We start from the raw sequence: 13999 nt of genomic DNA, 5'->3' as shown, positions 1-13999 counted from the left end.
TGGTTGCTGTATTATAGTGGAATCAGATCTGATGAAAGGAAGGCCTGAAAGTCCCCCACACAAGCTTTTTAAACACTGATATCCCACTTCCAGTCAATTAAACATTAAAACGTGATGAGTTTAGGTAAGACTCTGGTGGGCCTCACTATCCGCTCAATTATCCTCTTTTCTCATCTTTAATCCTTTGATTCAATTAGACCATGAGAGGCATTATCTACAACCCTGTGTAATGCAAGTATTCAGTGTCAGACATTCTGCTTTATGTCCCTTTCTTTTATCTATTTTTGGTCTCTGGCCAGCAATAATTTGACATTGATAATTGGTGGCTGTCACATCCACGGCTGCAGGTAGTGGAGGAGGCTGTGTCATCTCTGAACGGCTGAGCGCCTCGCTGTAATTGCAGCAGATTGCGCCATAGTTCAAAAGAATTGCTTGATATCATGACTGCTCACATACGGGAAAAAACTGTCTAAACATGAAACTGTATCACCATGTTAGTTGCCCATGCATAACAGGGACCGTTTTCTTTCTTTTATTCATGTAGGCTAAAATAAAAAGTACTGATTAGCTTCTATTATTCTTCAGTAAACCGGTTTGAATCTGTCACATTTTTTCTTCTCTGAGATCAGATGCACTCACTCGTCAGTTTCACTGAGTTTTAACCAGGAATGCTCAGCTTGGGGGCCACTTTTGCAAAAAGACAGGAGGCCAGGGGCCAGTTGCAGTAGCCCCATGCATGTCTCTGGGATTTTAGCATATTTCAAGGATTTTAGCATATTTTAAGGATTTTTGGACATTTCCAAGATTTTTGCACATTTCTAGGATTTTAGGGCATTTTTAGGATTTTGGGGGGTTTATAGGATTTTAAGACATTTCCAGGATTTTAGGACTTTTCCAGGATTTTCAGATGTTTCCAGTCTTTGTGGACATTATGGGCTTTTGATGCTGTTTTATGCACTCTACCACCTAATGTATACTCAAAGTACAAAAATAATTCCCAGTGTGAATCACTTTATTTTTATTGTAAATTAGAAAATGGCTGGGAGCACCCTACTGTGGGCCAGATTAGTAAATTGAGTATCAGTGGTTTTAACCTTTATAAATGTGTGTAATTAGCCCATTGTAGGGGAGCATGTGTTTCTCCCTGCTAAAGGCTGGAGGGTCTCCTTTAGAGTTTTCTCTCTCTCTCTCTCTCTCTCTCTGTCTCTGTGTGTGTGTGTGTGTGTGTGTGTGTGTGTGTGTGTGTGTGTGTGTGTGTGTGTGTGTGTGTGTGTTCCCTTCCCAAAACACTTGTCTCCTAACACCTGCATGCTCGGCATTATTGTTCTCCAGAGAAGCTCTCATAAGCCCTGGTGTCATTGTTTCGGGGGTTAAGCAGCAGCCACTCTCTGTGACCCCCCTCCAAACGGCGAGCTTCCCTCTGGCACTGTTGCACAAGTTTTCAGTTGACTCGTGTGACCTCCTCTCAGGTGTGTCTCTGTGACGAAGTGTGTGTGGATCTGTTTGCAACAGAGCAGCAACATTGCTTCACAGTATACTCCCTTGATTACCAGTTTAATAACCTACCTGAGCGTGTGTTTTGTTGGTCATCTGGCACGCCGCTAACACCTGGCAGTGCAGTGGGTGTGATCCGGACAGCTGTGGTCAGCCGTGCTTGAAATAAACAAGAGGCCCTGGAGAGATTAATGGCCGTCTAAAGAGCGAGAGCCATGGCACCTCGTCCAGGAATGTGCCGTTTATAAATGGAAAGGAATGGGGTGAATGGCAAGCGGAGCAAGCAGGAAGGGGCTGGCTGCGACCCAGGTGTATTCTCCATCCTGTTAGAGGCAGATATTTTAATTCCGTTCCTCCCGTCTGGATGGTTGTGGTTGTGGGAAATGGAATCAGACGGCGGTTTGCAGCAGAGCATTGATCCAAAAGCAAGACACGAATTTCAGTGGCTGAATTATTAAATCAGATTTAGTATTTCTGCCACCGAGGTATTTCTGGGGCCAGTGATCACAGGAGCTAGACCGTAAACATAACTCTGAGCTGCTGTACCATTGACTTTGTTTCTTTTGGAAACCAGATCTCCACTTCCTTTTGCATGCTTTCCTCGAGTGTCAAGAGCCTTCACTGAAACTTGACATGAAATATTCAGTGTTCTGTTAGACAGACGTGTGAAGGGCTAAACAATTAACAATGGTTTTCATTAACATTAACATTGTGCTTTTATGTTAATTTTATTTACCGTTGAAACTCTGTGATGTTGCTGTTCTTGGTCAGGTTTCCCTTGTAAAAAACATATTTTAATCTCAATGGGACAAACCTGGTTAAATAAAGGCTTTAAAAAACAGCTGGCGACTAAAACTTACTAAATTTTAGGGGCGTTTTTCCTTCGTTGCAGTGAGGGTCCGAGGACAGAGGGATGTAATGGGGTGTAAATCCCTCTGAGGCAAACTGGGATTTGTGATGATGGGCTCCATAAATAAAACTGAAATTAATCTTTCGATTTTTTTGATGATAATCGTTCAGTTTATAACTGTCAAAAAATGGCAAGAAACACAGTTTTACCAAGTGCAAAGTGACACTTTGCTTATTTTGTCTAAAACCCGACAACTCTTTTTTTACTATCATAAATGGTAAAGAAAAGATGCAGATTTTCATATTTAAAATGATTATTGTCTGAATATTTTTTATTATCAAAAATAGTTGGCGATTCTTTCCATTGATTAAGTGACTTAATGGTGCAGATCTAGATTTGTTCTCAAGGTAAATTAAATCCAAACACATCTCAGGTCCCATGGATGTCACTTTATTTAACTAAAGCCCTTAAATTTGAAACTGCGTGGAATTTGTGGAATTTGTTCTCCTCGGTGTTCACGGACCCTGTGTGAGAGTTGCCAGTTTGTGGTTTTATCTTGTGGTTTTATTGCCTTTTTGTAAACAGTCTGTTCCATCTTGGTTATGTTTTATGCTGTTTATGCTATGTTTTATCTATTTATTGAAGCAGAGTGCTTTGGTCAACTCTGTTGCTTTTAAATGTGTTTTATAAATACATTTGGATTGGATTTACCAACTATATCTTGGTGTGATTTAAAAATGTAACACTGCTTACTGAAAGCTAATTCTTGCAAGATTTTGTCATATTCTCAGTGTTTGTGTTGATCAATCTAACAAACTACAGACAAACCCTTTTTGAATCTTAAATATCTTTTCTTCTTATATCTCTTATTACCGTCAGTCGATTTGCATGTCAAGATTCACTTTTAACTGTTGACTTTCTGTCAGATGGAAGCACCATTAAATTCTCCTATATTTATATTGACTGAAGACGTTTCTGTCTTGTTGCCCCCCCACCCCTCCCCTCCGTCTCCAGTCACAGTACACAAACCTGGGGCTCCTGAACAGCATGGATCAGAACATTCAGAACGGAGGCTCCACCTCCACCAGCCCCTACAACAACGACCATGCACAGAACAACGTGACGGCCCCTTCACCCTACGCCCAGCCCAGCTCCACCTTCGACGCCCTGTCCCCCTCGCCGGCCATCCCATCCAACACAGATTACGCCGGGCCCCACACCTTTGATGTGTCTTTCCAGCAGTCTAGTACAGCCAAGTCTGCCACCTGGACGGTAAGACGCTTACTCATCACAGTAGTTTGTGCTTAAAATGAATGTGATTCCAGCTCATGGTGGAGCAGTACTTGCAAAAATCTTATTCTGCATGATGCACCGAGAGCCAAAGTGCCGTCTCTGCTCCGAAAACTAGCAGCTGTGATTGTCAGAATTTCACCAATATGAATCTGGTAAAACTTTTTCGACTACCACTAAGGTTAAAGGATATTGGTACTGCAGATTTTATGGTTAAATTTGGAATTTAACTCCACATCGTGCCACATAAATACAAGTTTTCACTGTTACCCCATATAATTAACATGAAAATACCATAACACTTGCATCTAGACCTCTTAAAAAGCTGAAACATGTTTCAGGGGTTTTCTGCACGTACTCTTACATAAATGGCTAACTATTAATCTACGGGAGAGTGACTTCAATAAAGGAATGATTCAGCATTTTAGGAAATACACTGATTTGCTTGCTTGCTGAGAGAATAAGGTGATCAATGACAACATGTGTCCATTTATTATAAAACTAAAACCAGCAGCCAGTTAGCTGAGCGAAGGCTTTAAACAGAAGGAAAAAGCCTGTCTTTGTCAAAACGTTGGAAAAAAACCACTAACCAGCATCTTGTAAGTTAAATGGAATTTTAATTTTATTTTTTTTCTATAGTATATTTGTTAGGGATGATAACCGTTGACAATTGATTAATCACTAGTTAAGAATATAATGAAACGTGAAAATTAATCTATTAATCAATAAGCTATGCAAAGCTGTCAAAGTATATGCAATATGTTGTGAGCTTTGATTTAGGGGAAAAGCGCATGAGTTTCACTTAATCAGTTGTTAATTTTACCAATAAACAATTGAGGAAAGCTTCACATTACAATAAAGTTACAGACATGAGAGCGGTATTGATCTTCTCATCTAATTCTCAGCAACATGGCAAATACATGTATGAGTGTAAAAAGTAAAACTCTTCCTTTAACCAAGATTTTCCAGTAGAAAACCATCTTACAACAACTTCCTTTTTATTCATTGGCACACTGTCACACTCTATCAGGCGATGTGAGACAGAGCCAGGTAAGTTTTCTGTCCCACTATGCTTTAAGTGAACCTTTAAATCTGATGTTGTACTGAGCAATTCTGCGTTTGTTTTTCCATGACTTGTTTTGTAGTGGTTGAAAAAACACAATATTCTTTAGTTTTAGCAGTTTTCCACATAGTTTCATATAGTTTTGTGTGTATCCTCATTATAAATATGGACTCACAGAGACACATTGATGCACCAGCTGTCGTCGCACCAGGTCATCGTATGAGGCAGTGATTCGTCACGGTGGCGTTTGAGAAGATAGCTCTAACCATGAACTCCTTATCTGACAATCTGCGCTCCAGGCAGATTTAAGTTGCACAACTACATCTGGCAAGGAACAGTGTCACTTGAGATGTATAGCTTCACATCACGACTAAACCTCAGGCATTTCTTACACTGCTCTTGATGAAAAATGAAGAACTGATGAGCATGATCTCACTAGCTGTCATCATGGGGAACATTCACACTAAACGCTAAGTTCAGTGTTTTTCAAACTAGGACCCTTTTTTCCATGTTTTTGTGTCCAAGTGACTAATGGCAACCACTTTTAAAATTGGTCCAGTTTTCAGTGAGACAGTTACAGATGGCAGCCACAAAACAGGCTGCAATGTAACCTCTTGGGGCAGGTTCGCACCCTCAATTTCTGCCACTGACAGGCTCAGATTATTGTAAGAGTAGGGCAACATTATGGAAGGGATCCCTACAGAGATGGACATTTCTGTTAAAAAGTAACATCCTTTTTGTTTTAGCAGAAACAGCCCCAGTGTCACCATCATAAAACCCACCAGACTCCATTTAAATAAACAGTAATATTAGCATGTATAGAGCCAGTTTATTTTCATATCTAACTGGATGAATTAAGCGTTTATTTCAATCAAACCAGATCTGGTGAATGTTGGAGCAGTGAAGAGACAAACCAAGATTGTTTTTGTGACTTTTATTTTGTTTTGTTGACTTTTATTGAAGTGGGTTTTACAGTGATTAAATTACTATATATTTAAATGAAGTCTGGTGGGTTTGGCGATGGCAATTTTGTGGCTGTTTCTGGTTGAACAAAAAGGATCATACTCTTTATTAAGAAGGCTTTTCTCTGTAGGGATCACATCCATGAGTTGTCAGACACTTACAGTAATAATAGGAGTCCGTCAGTGACAAAAACAAGCACTTTTGTTGCAATACATCGATAGCACAAACATGTTGCAAGTAGTTACAATGCAGACTGTTTTTGGGCTGCTGGTTGCTGCGCTCTCACTCAGGACTGGACCAGTTTCAAAACTTGATGTTCCCATTTGTCACTTAGGCACAATAATATGAGAACAAAAAAAAACAAACAAAAAAAATTGCCCTTCAGCCAAAGTCTTTTAATCTAGATTAAAAGCTAATGCCAATGGATGTTAAAACTACTACTATTCCTCAATTATACCATGACACTTAACCCCCGGCGATCACGTTCTTGTTATTAGCCCACACCAGCTTACTCACAACGTGGCCTAATTTGACTGTTAGTTTGCTGATGATAGAGGTGAACAGTTGGTCCAGGTGTGGTGATGCCCCGCGCAGCTAGATGTCACCATGTGACGCGCCGTAAACCGACACAACCAGCTCCTCCTGCTCTGTCATTATGCATGACAGAGCTGAGGGACAGCTGTTGCATCAGAGCTCCACCTGCTCTGTTGTTTATGTGTCTCATCTGCACTGCTGTGTGCAGACACTAACAGCCGCAGAAATTTAGTGTATTAATGCACCCTAGCGGACGTTGCAGGTGACAGTGGTGTCACCGTCAGACACAGTTTTATCGCTGTATGTGACATGATTTGGAGGAAGATGTCACAGTTACGCGGTTCGCTTCTTCGTCTTGTGTGACGTGTTACGAATTATATAATAAGCCCGCATTCGGAGGTGGAAGGAGTATTCACATCCTTTGCCTACGTAAAAGTACCAAAAATACTCTATTACAAGTACAATAAACTCTGGTATTTAAGATGTTACTTAATTATAAGTAAAAAAGTATCATTAGCAAAATGTATATAAAGTATCAAAAGTAAAAGTACTGCAGAACAATGCTCCCTTATATTAATATATGTTATACAATATATTATTAATACAGATTCATCAATGTGTAAGCAGCATTTGAACGTGAGAATTTCCACTACTTAAATATATAAATATATAAATCTGGTAGTAAAGTCTGGTAGTTCATGGCCTAGAAGTCGGGCAGATGAGCTTCTTGTTAGAGTTCACAAATTTGGAAACCACTGGTTTATTCTTAAGCAATGTATTATATCCTATAAGATTGTTTTTAGAAATAAAATAATGATTAATTTAATAACTTCACTACAGTTATTCAATAATGTAATCCCAAAAGTTCAGTATTTCCCTGTGAGATGTACTTGATTAGTAGTATAAAATAGTTGAAAATGCTTTTTTATATATATATTTTATAATTTTTTCTTTGTCTTTTAAAATTATTTTTATGTTTATTTTTTGAAAAAATAATAGAAAGATTTTTCAGATCTCAATAAGACTTTACTTCTGGTTAAATGAAAGTTAAAATTTTATATATTAGTATATTAGTGTATAGTACCTATACACTATACACATATACAAGTATATGTACCTCAAAATACAGTACTTTAGTAAATGTACTTGGTCACTTCCCACCACTGTCCGCATTACCATAAAGTATTTACTAATGGAAACTTTTGAAGTCCACATTAGATATTTTTAAACGGAAGGTTGAAAAACCTGCTGAGCTTATTGCAGTGATTTAACGCACCGTGTCTTCCAAGTAAACATGCTGGGAGTGCTGGGCGATCTCACCTTATTCCTGGGCCGCGCCGAGTGTGGGATTGTGACATTTACCCAATTCCCACACTGCCTCACTCATCCCTCTCATTTTCACCGTCCAAAAACAAAAGTGTTTGTCTGATGTGCAACTGTGAGCAGGTTAAGAGTGTGGTTAGTGAGCGGCACGCCCCGCAGCCTGAGACACACTGGTTTAGGACACCGTAGACTGTGTGTCCCACAGTCATAACATATGATGCAAGACTGGTTTGATTGGTCTGACTTAACGTGGAAAAGTAGTGGTTTGTTACCTATTATCGCCATACTGAGTAAAGTGATTATCTTTCCAAGACGCCTTAAGTTTATATTTTCCAATTTCAGTAATATTTATCAAAAAATAAACATCATTGAAGAATTTTTAAATACTTCATATTTTTCTGTGTAAAGTCTGGTAATAACAGTGTGGTCTAACAGAATTGACTTTCATCGTCTCAGTGGCATTTTTTTTATTGATGTTACACATAATCAAGAGGCATGTTCTCAGTCCCATCTTTTTTAACAAATAGCACAACTCTAGTAAAAACAACAACAACAACAAACAAACAAAAAAGGGCCTTCACTATGTCAATTACTTGAGAATCTACCATTTCATGACAGCAGGTGCCCGTACCATATTAGTCAGACATTCCCTCTTTTAGGGCCAAAAAGGGGCACCACATTTCGAAAATATATTCTCCCATTATTGTGTATGTAACGCGTTCAAAAGCAGCTATTTTTGTCATCACTTAAATCCATACCCTAAAACAACACTAGATGATTTCCAGTGTCTCAATATTATTCTACATCCTGTTATTGTAGCGAGACGCACCCATAATCTCTTCTCAGAGGCTAGTTTATTATATATTTTAAAATGAAAAAACGACAGAGAGCTAAAAACAAAAAGAAATGAAATAAAACTGCTAAATAAATGAAGAAGGCACTCTTCTGACTTTAGTCTAACATTTGTGACACTAAACCCATTAAGACGGAGTAAATACATTTTGCATTACCGTAAAAACAAATTAATTCCATAAACTGTATAAAATGATGGACGTAGCTGCTGTGATGTCCCTCATTGGTGTGGTTGTCCCATTTTGAAGACTTGAGGTTTGGCTGTCGCCAATTTGTTTTTGTTTTTTGTAGCCGGAAGGGACCATATTTGGATGAGAGGGTTGAGCTGTGGAGGAGGGAGAGATTTTCGTTATCAAGATCTATTTTTAGCTCGACATTGTCTCATTTTGGTCATCGAAAAAAGGTCTTTGAGTTAGTTTTCGTCAATGAAATTAACACAGGCTCTAAGGATACTATACTGAAATGCGGCTTTGGCGATCTCACACCTCAACTATCTTTGCATTGTCCATCCAAAAACAGTGAAACGCTGCATTAATACTCCCTCAGAGTGGTTTTCTGTTAGTGGCCAGGTTAAAAATCAGTCAGTGCATCATTCAGCGAAGACGCCTTACGTAACTGCAAACTGCAGTCGCTTAATCCTACCAGAGAGTATTTGTCACAGTTTTTCCTCACTGAACATTATTTTGTTTTTCGGCCGCTGAGTTTCCATAAAGAGAGGGTCATTTCCCCCCTTGTGGGCTCCGTCCTAATTCTAAGGATTGTGATTATAGTGTTGGTTCCCATCACGGAGGACGCTCCCTCACCTGATCTGAGGAGATCTTTCGCAAAGCTCCCATAATCTCGACCCAGTAGCTCAACGGCCGGACTGACGGACCGATGGCAGAGAGCCACGGACGATGACACCGCCGCAGCTTTGCTCTGTGCACAGATCTGCTAATGCCCCCTTTTGAAGGCCTGCGGGATCTTCCACAGGACTTAGTGGACTGTGTACTGTGCTTTTTGATGACTGTTCTTACGGAGACACACCTAATCCCTCACCCACACCTTAACCTCTTCCTGTCTGGGATGACTGTGAGGCGCAACACGTCAACATTTCCCAGAACTGCTCCCGCTCTGTTTCCTTGTTGGCACTCCTGTAGTCTCCACTGAGATCCCTCTTTAATCTTTTTCTTTTAAAAAAACTCGTCCAAGTGAATTGAATACACGAGTTTGAGATGTTTTATCTTCTTTGCTTTGCTAAATTAATGGAGTGTCGCAAATGAGGCGGCCATTGTTGCAACTATTGTGAGGCTGAAGATTGGTTGTGTTTGCCGTGTGTATTAACTGCCACCACACAGCGCAGTCAAAGGAGAGGAATGTCACGGTTTGGGCTATCACTGGGACGCTGTAGAGCTGGAGGGATTACAGTAATGGATTGAGGGCCTGTAGATAATACTTGTGTAAATACTGTGTGCCTCTTTCCTGAACCCTGTGCTCTTGGAGTGGGCTCTGTCTTTTTGAGAGAGTTAAGCTTGATGGTTGCATCTCACATTGCGCCGGAGGAGGAGGAGGAGGAGGAGGAGGAGGAGGAGAGCCCTCGAATGCTCAAAGAGAAGAGTGTTCTAGCGAAAGGCAGCAAGACACAGCTTGCCCCTGGAACATCTGCGGGCCCGTCCCACGCCTCACGAGATGGGGCTGAGACTTGTTTGTGTCAAGAAGCTTGTCACGACTCGCCCATCACAGGCAGACGAGCCCTGAAAGCTTCAGATGGGAAAAGGTGGAGGGGGAATTTTTTTTTTACAACAGGCAGAGTTGAAAAGGTTTTTATGATATGGGCTATGGGATTTCTTCATAATCGTCATGGAAAAGCCCTTTCGCTTAGAGTTTAGATTACAAGAATCTTTTTTTTTTTTTTTTGCCTCTAACAAACAACCACAAACTGACACCTGCACCTCAGCAGACAACAACATCATGTGTCGTTATATAAATACAAAAAAAAGATAGCAGTCTGTCATCAGGAACATTTCTTGGATCAAATCATTACTGAGTTTGTTGGAGCGCTCAACACAAAAACCTGTTATAGCTGAAGTTTAGAAAAACACAAACATGATGACAGCTTTAACCCTTTGAAACCTTAGCATTTTTTTTCCAAATGACAGGAAGAAGTTACAAGTTACAAGAAAATTACTTGAAATTTTGCAATAAGAAAAAAGGAATAAATAAATAAATAAACAAACAAAATAAATTAATATATATAGATAAAATACTTAATACTACTACTACTATTAATAATAATAATAATTATTATTATTATAATTTTTCAAAACTTTCATTTAGTGGTTTTAAAATAAGTCTTCTAAAAAATTCTAACTTGCCTTAAGCTGTAGGACTCTATGGAAAGATACATCAGACAGGTTTTAGAAATGATCTGAGTAATTACAACAAGCTTTTCTTTTTTTCTTCCTTCATATCTCCTGCCCTGTTGGCTTTTATTTTCGTTTTCAAATGCAACAGTCCTAGTTAGATCCATTTTGGCTCCTGGTGAAGTCGAGGGTCCGATTGGCTAATCCTAAATGACAGAGACACATTTCACTCTTTCAGCGCCCGCCACACAAACATGACACCACATGTCAGCGTACAGGTTTGCCTCGGGACAGGTGTCATCACTCAGATTGGGTGGTCAAGATTGGTGCTGATGACTGAAACAGAACATTTTGTTTTTGGCTGAAATATAAAGAAAGGTAGTTATTCTCTTAAACTTTACATTTTCTTTTCTTTTTTTTATTTATCTAAAAAAAGCAGGTGCTTTACTTCTGTGTGAGAGAAAAGAGAAGGAAAAAACTCCTTAGCATTATTGTTGAATTAAACAGGTTTGGGAGAAGCTTGGGGCATGACATGACATGTCAGGTATGAAGAAGACAAGACCAGAGGCGCCAAACAGTGCTTGTTTAAGGCCTGATGTTTGTCAGGACTTGACTTCTGCATGCGCCCGCAGCGCCTGTCAGGGAGAAAAGAACGCTACAGCTGTGGGCCTGCCTCGACCTGCGCTGCACGGGAAGTGTGTGTTTTGTGTGTTCGAGTGCTGCATGTGTTAGAAAGTAATTGCACACATGCAGCACTGTACGAGCATCAGGACAAATTGTATGTTGCAGGCAGTCAGATTATAACAGCATATTTTCATTATTGCACCAGCTCGCTTTCTTTGTCCTGCAGAGTTTGCACAGCAGCAGTCGGAGTCAGTCGTGTTTGTAGTCGCACTTTAGGTCATTCGTTATTGTTTTCCGCCTCACTGCCACATGTGAAAGTGTCACGTGCGGCTCTTGCAAACACAAAAGTTTTCTTTCAAACGGTTGTGATTAAGCAGCTCTACATTGTGCACCTGTGTTCCTTGGCTCTGTGCGATTCACGTCGTGACCAATGAAAGGCTCATAATTACATGTTAACACCTGAGCACCGCACCCTGTGTGAGCCACTGAATCCCATCAGTCAACTGGCTGTCCTCCACCCTGAACACTGTTAGCTTTAGCCGGGCGCTGCTTTCAGCAGTCGGCAGCAGCTCCTGCTCTCACTGCTGAGCAAACACAGCTCCAGCAGCACATAGTTGTGTGCTCTCAAAGTTTGTACCTTCAGGGCTGGGATGGTTCTCTGCTCTGTGTGTGTGTGCGTGTGCGTGTGCGTGTGCGTGTGCGTACGTGCACGTTTGTCAGTAGGATATGATCTAGACAAACTTTGGTTTTCTGCCTCTAACATCTCTGATTAGATCTTGGCGCTCTGAGTTGTGTTGTTTTCGCCTTCAGCTACATAAAACCAGCTGCACCCCGTAATTATTCAGAACACCACGTACTGACCCTTTACGCATCTTTCTTTCTCTTTGCCTCATGATCTCCTGCTCGCTCTTTCTCTTTTGCTCTTTCCCCCGTCTCTCCGCTTGGCTTCTCCACCTCATTTAGCTGATTGACAGAGGCGTACGGGGAGTATCAGGTTTGGAGCGGGGGCAACTACAACCATTTGTCTTGGGTTTTCTCTCTGCTATTTTTTTTTCTTCTTTTTTTTTTGAAAGCTGTTTGATTTTAAGGAAGATTCGGTTTAGTCGTTGTGTTGACGTATGTATATGTCCCAGAGCTTGAGTTGTGCTCATCAGTATTGATGTATTCTTGCACAAATGGAAAATAAGAACACTTGATTCAGATTTTATTTTATAATCTTCGCACACAAAGTACGTTTTTTAATATGCATGAAGCATAACAAAATTGGCTTTAATTATGTTAAAAAACATGGGAAGAAGGCAATGAGCAGCTTAACAAGAAATGACCCAAAATTAGCAAGAAATTAGTATAAATATATATAGTAAAAAATATCTTATTTTTTATAATTTTCTAAGAATTTTTTCTCTCTTCAGTCATTGGTTTTCAGGTCATTTTCATGTCACCTTTTCCATTTTTTTATTATTTTTTGGGGGGGGGCAATTTGTGAGACATTTCTTGTCAAATTGCTCATTACTTTCTTTCTATGTTTAAAAAAAACAAAGATTTAAATGTTAGTAAAAGGCATCAGAACGCACCACAATAAAGTTGGTGTCCATCCAGGTTTTTAAGGGTTAACTATGTTATCCAAAGAAAAGTAAAATTGCAGAGAAACCTTGCACACTGTGTTTTATTGTTTTATTTGATGTGAAAATTTACAATATGAGACAAAATGAAAATACGCATTTCCTCCCTCGCCTTGTCGCATTTGGCATCACGACTGAAGACACTGAGCTGTCCTCCCCGTCTGTCTCTCTCTTTATCTGTGTGAGGTCCACATCCTACTTCTTGTCATCATTTGCTTGAATATTACTTTTGACCTGTTGAAATTAGGCTATCCCCGGTTTTCATGTTGTGTTGTGCTACTTTATAATGATCTGTAGCTATTTTTTCCCCATAAGAAATAGACTTTGTACTGTATTTTTCAGGAAATGAAAAATACAGTACAGTACAATTTTTTTTGTCTTAATTTGTCTTTTAAACGTAATTTTACCCAAACGGAATAACTGCAAGTTGAAAGTTTTGGAGTCAGTGTGCAAACGTGATTGACACAACGTGTCGTCCTTTTTGGGGCATACGTTAAGACAATTTTGGACGAATAAAACAGACTCACTGCGCAGATGACTTTACTGTCTGTGTTAGCGTTTAATATGATGTTAACTATCCAGCAGTGAATTTTTGCAGCACTGCAGTGTCAGTTCATCCTGTGCATGTACAGTTTATAATGAGGTCACTTGAGGAAAGGAGCTGAGAATTTGGGTTGTTATTATTAACTCGCCTTTATTAGTCAGATGCCATCTCTGGCTGAAATACGCAGCAGTAACGTGTTCAGTTTGTGAGCGAGGACTCTGGGAAAGAGAGATGAGGAGGTGCTGTTTGGGGTTTGTCCTGATGAAAGGAAAGGTTGTGCCTGGGGAGCAGAGCAGAAAATGTCCGTGCCAACTAAAGCTTGTGTAATATTTAAAGTCAGCACAGACAGGTACTGGGATGAGCCGCTTTTCTTTGGAAGCAAACTTAATAGAGGTGGAATTTTATGTTGCATTGTTCTCGAACACAGCCCCGAGCGGTTTTCACAATGTTCACTTTTCTTCACTCAGAAATGAACCTGACAGGAAAATTTCCCCCTTC

At 39.9% G+C, this 13999-nt stretch overlaps 1 protein-coding gene across 10 annotated transcripts in view; it reads left to right on the top strand.

The window, feature by feature from the left end:
* The window catches only part of tp63 (tumor protein p63), an 81464-nt gene that overhangs the window by 48679 nt on the left and 18786 nt on the right, over positions 1 to 13999 (top strand). For all 10 annotated transcript variants that reach the window (XM_088078073.1, XM_088078072.1, XM_088078069.1 and 7 more), the window contains one exon: positions 3359 to 3616. In XM_088078073.1, the coding sequence (XP_087934199.1) occupies positions 3359 to 3616 (258 nt within the window). The remainder of the gene's footprint in view (positions 1 to 3358; positions 3617 to 13999) is intronic.

This window comes from Plectropomus leopardus, chromosome 5, assembly GCF_026936395.1.
Source record: "Plectropomus leopardus strain MGB_pleo_1.0 chromosome 5, ASM2693639v1, whole genome shotgun sequence".
Lineage (NCBI taxonomy): Eukaryota > Metazoa > Chordata > Actinopteri > Perciformes > Serranidae > Plectropomus > Plectropomus leopardus.
This window is presented reverse-complemented; position numbering and strand designations above follow the sequence as displayed.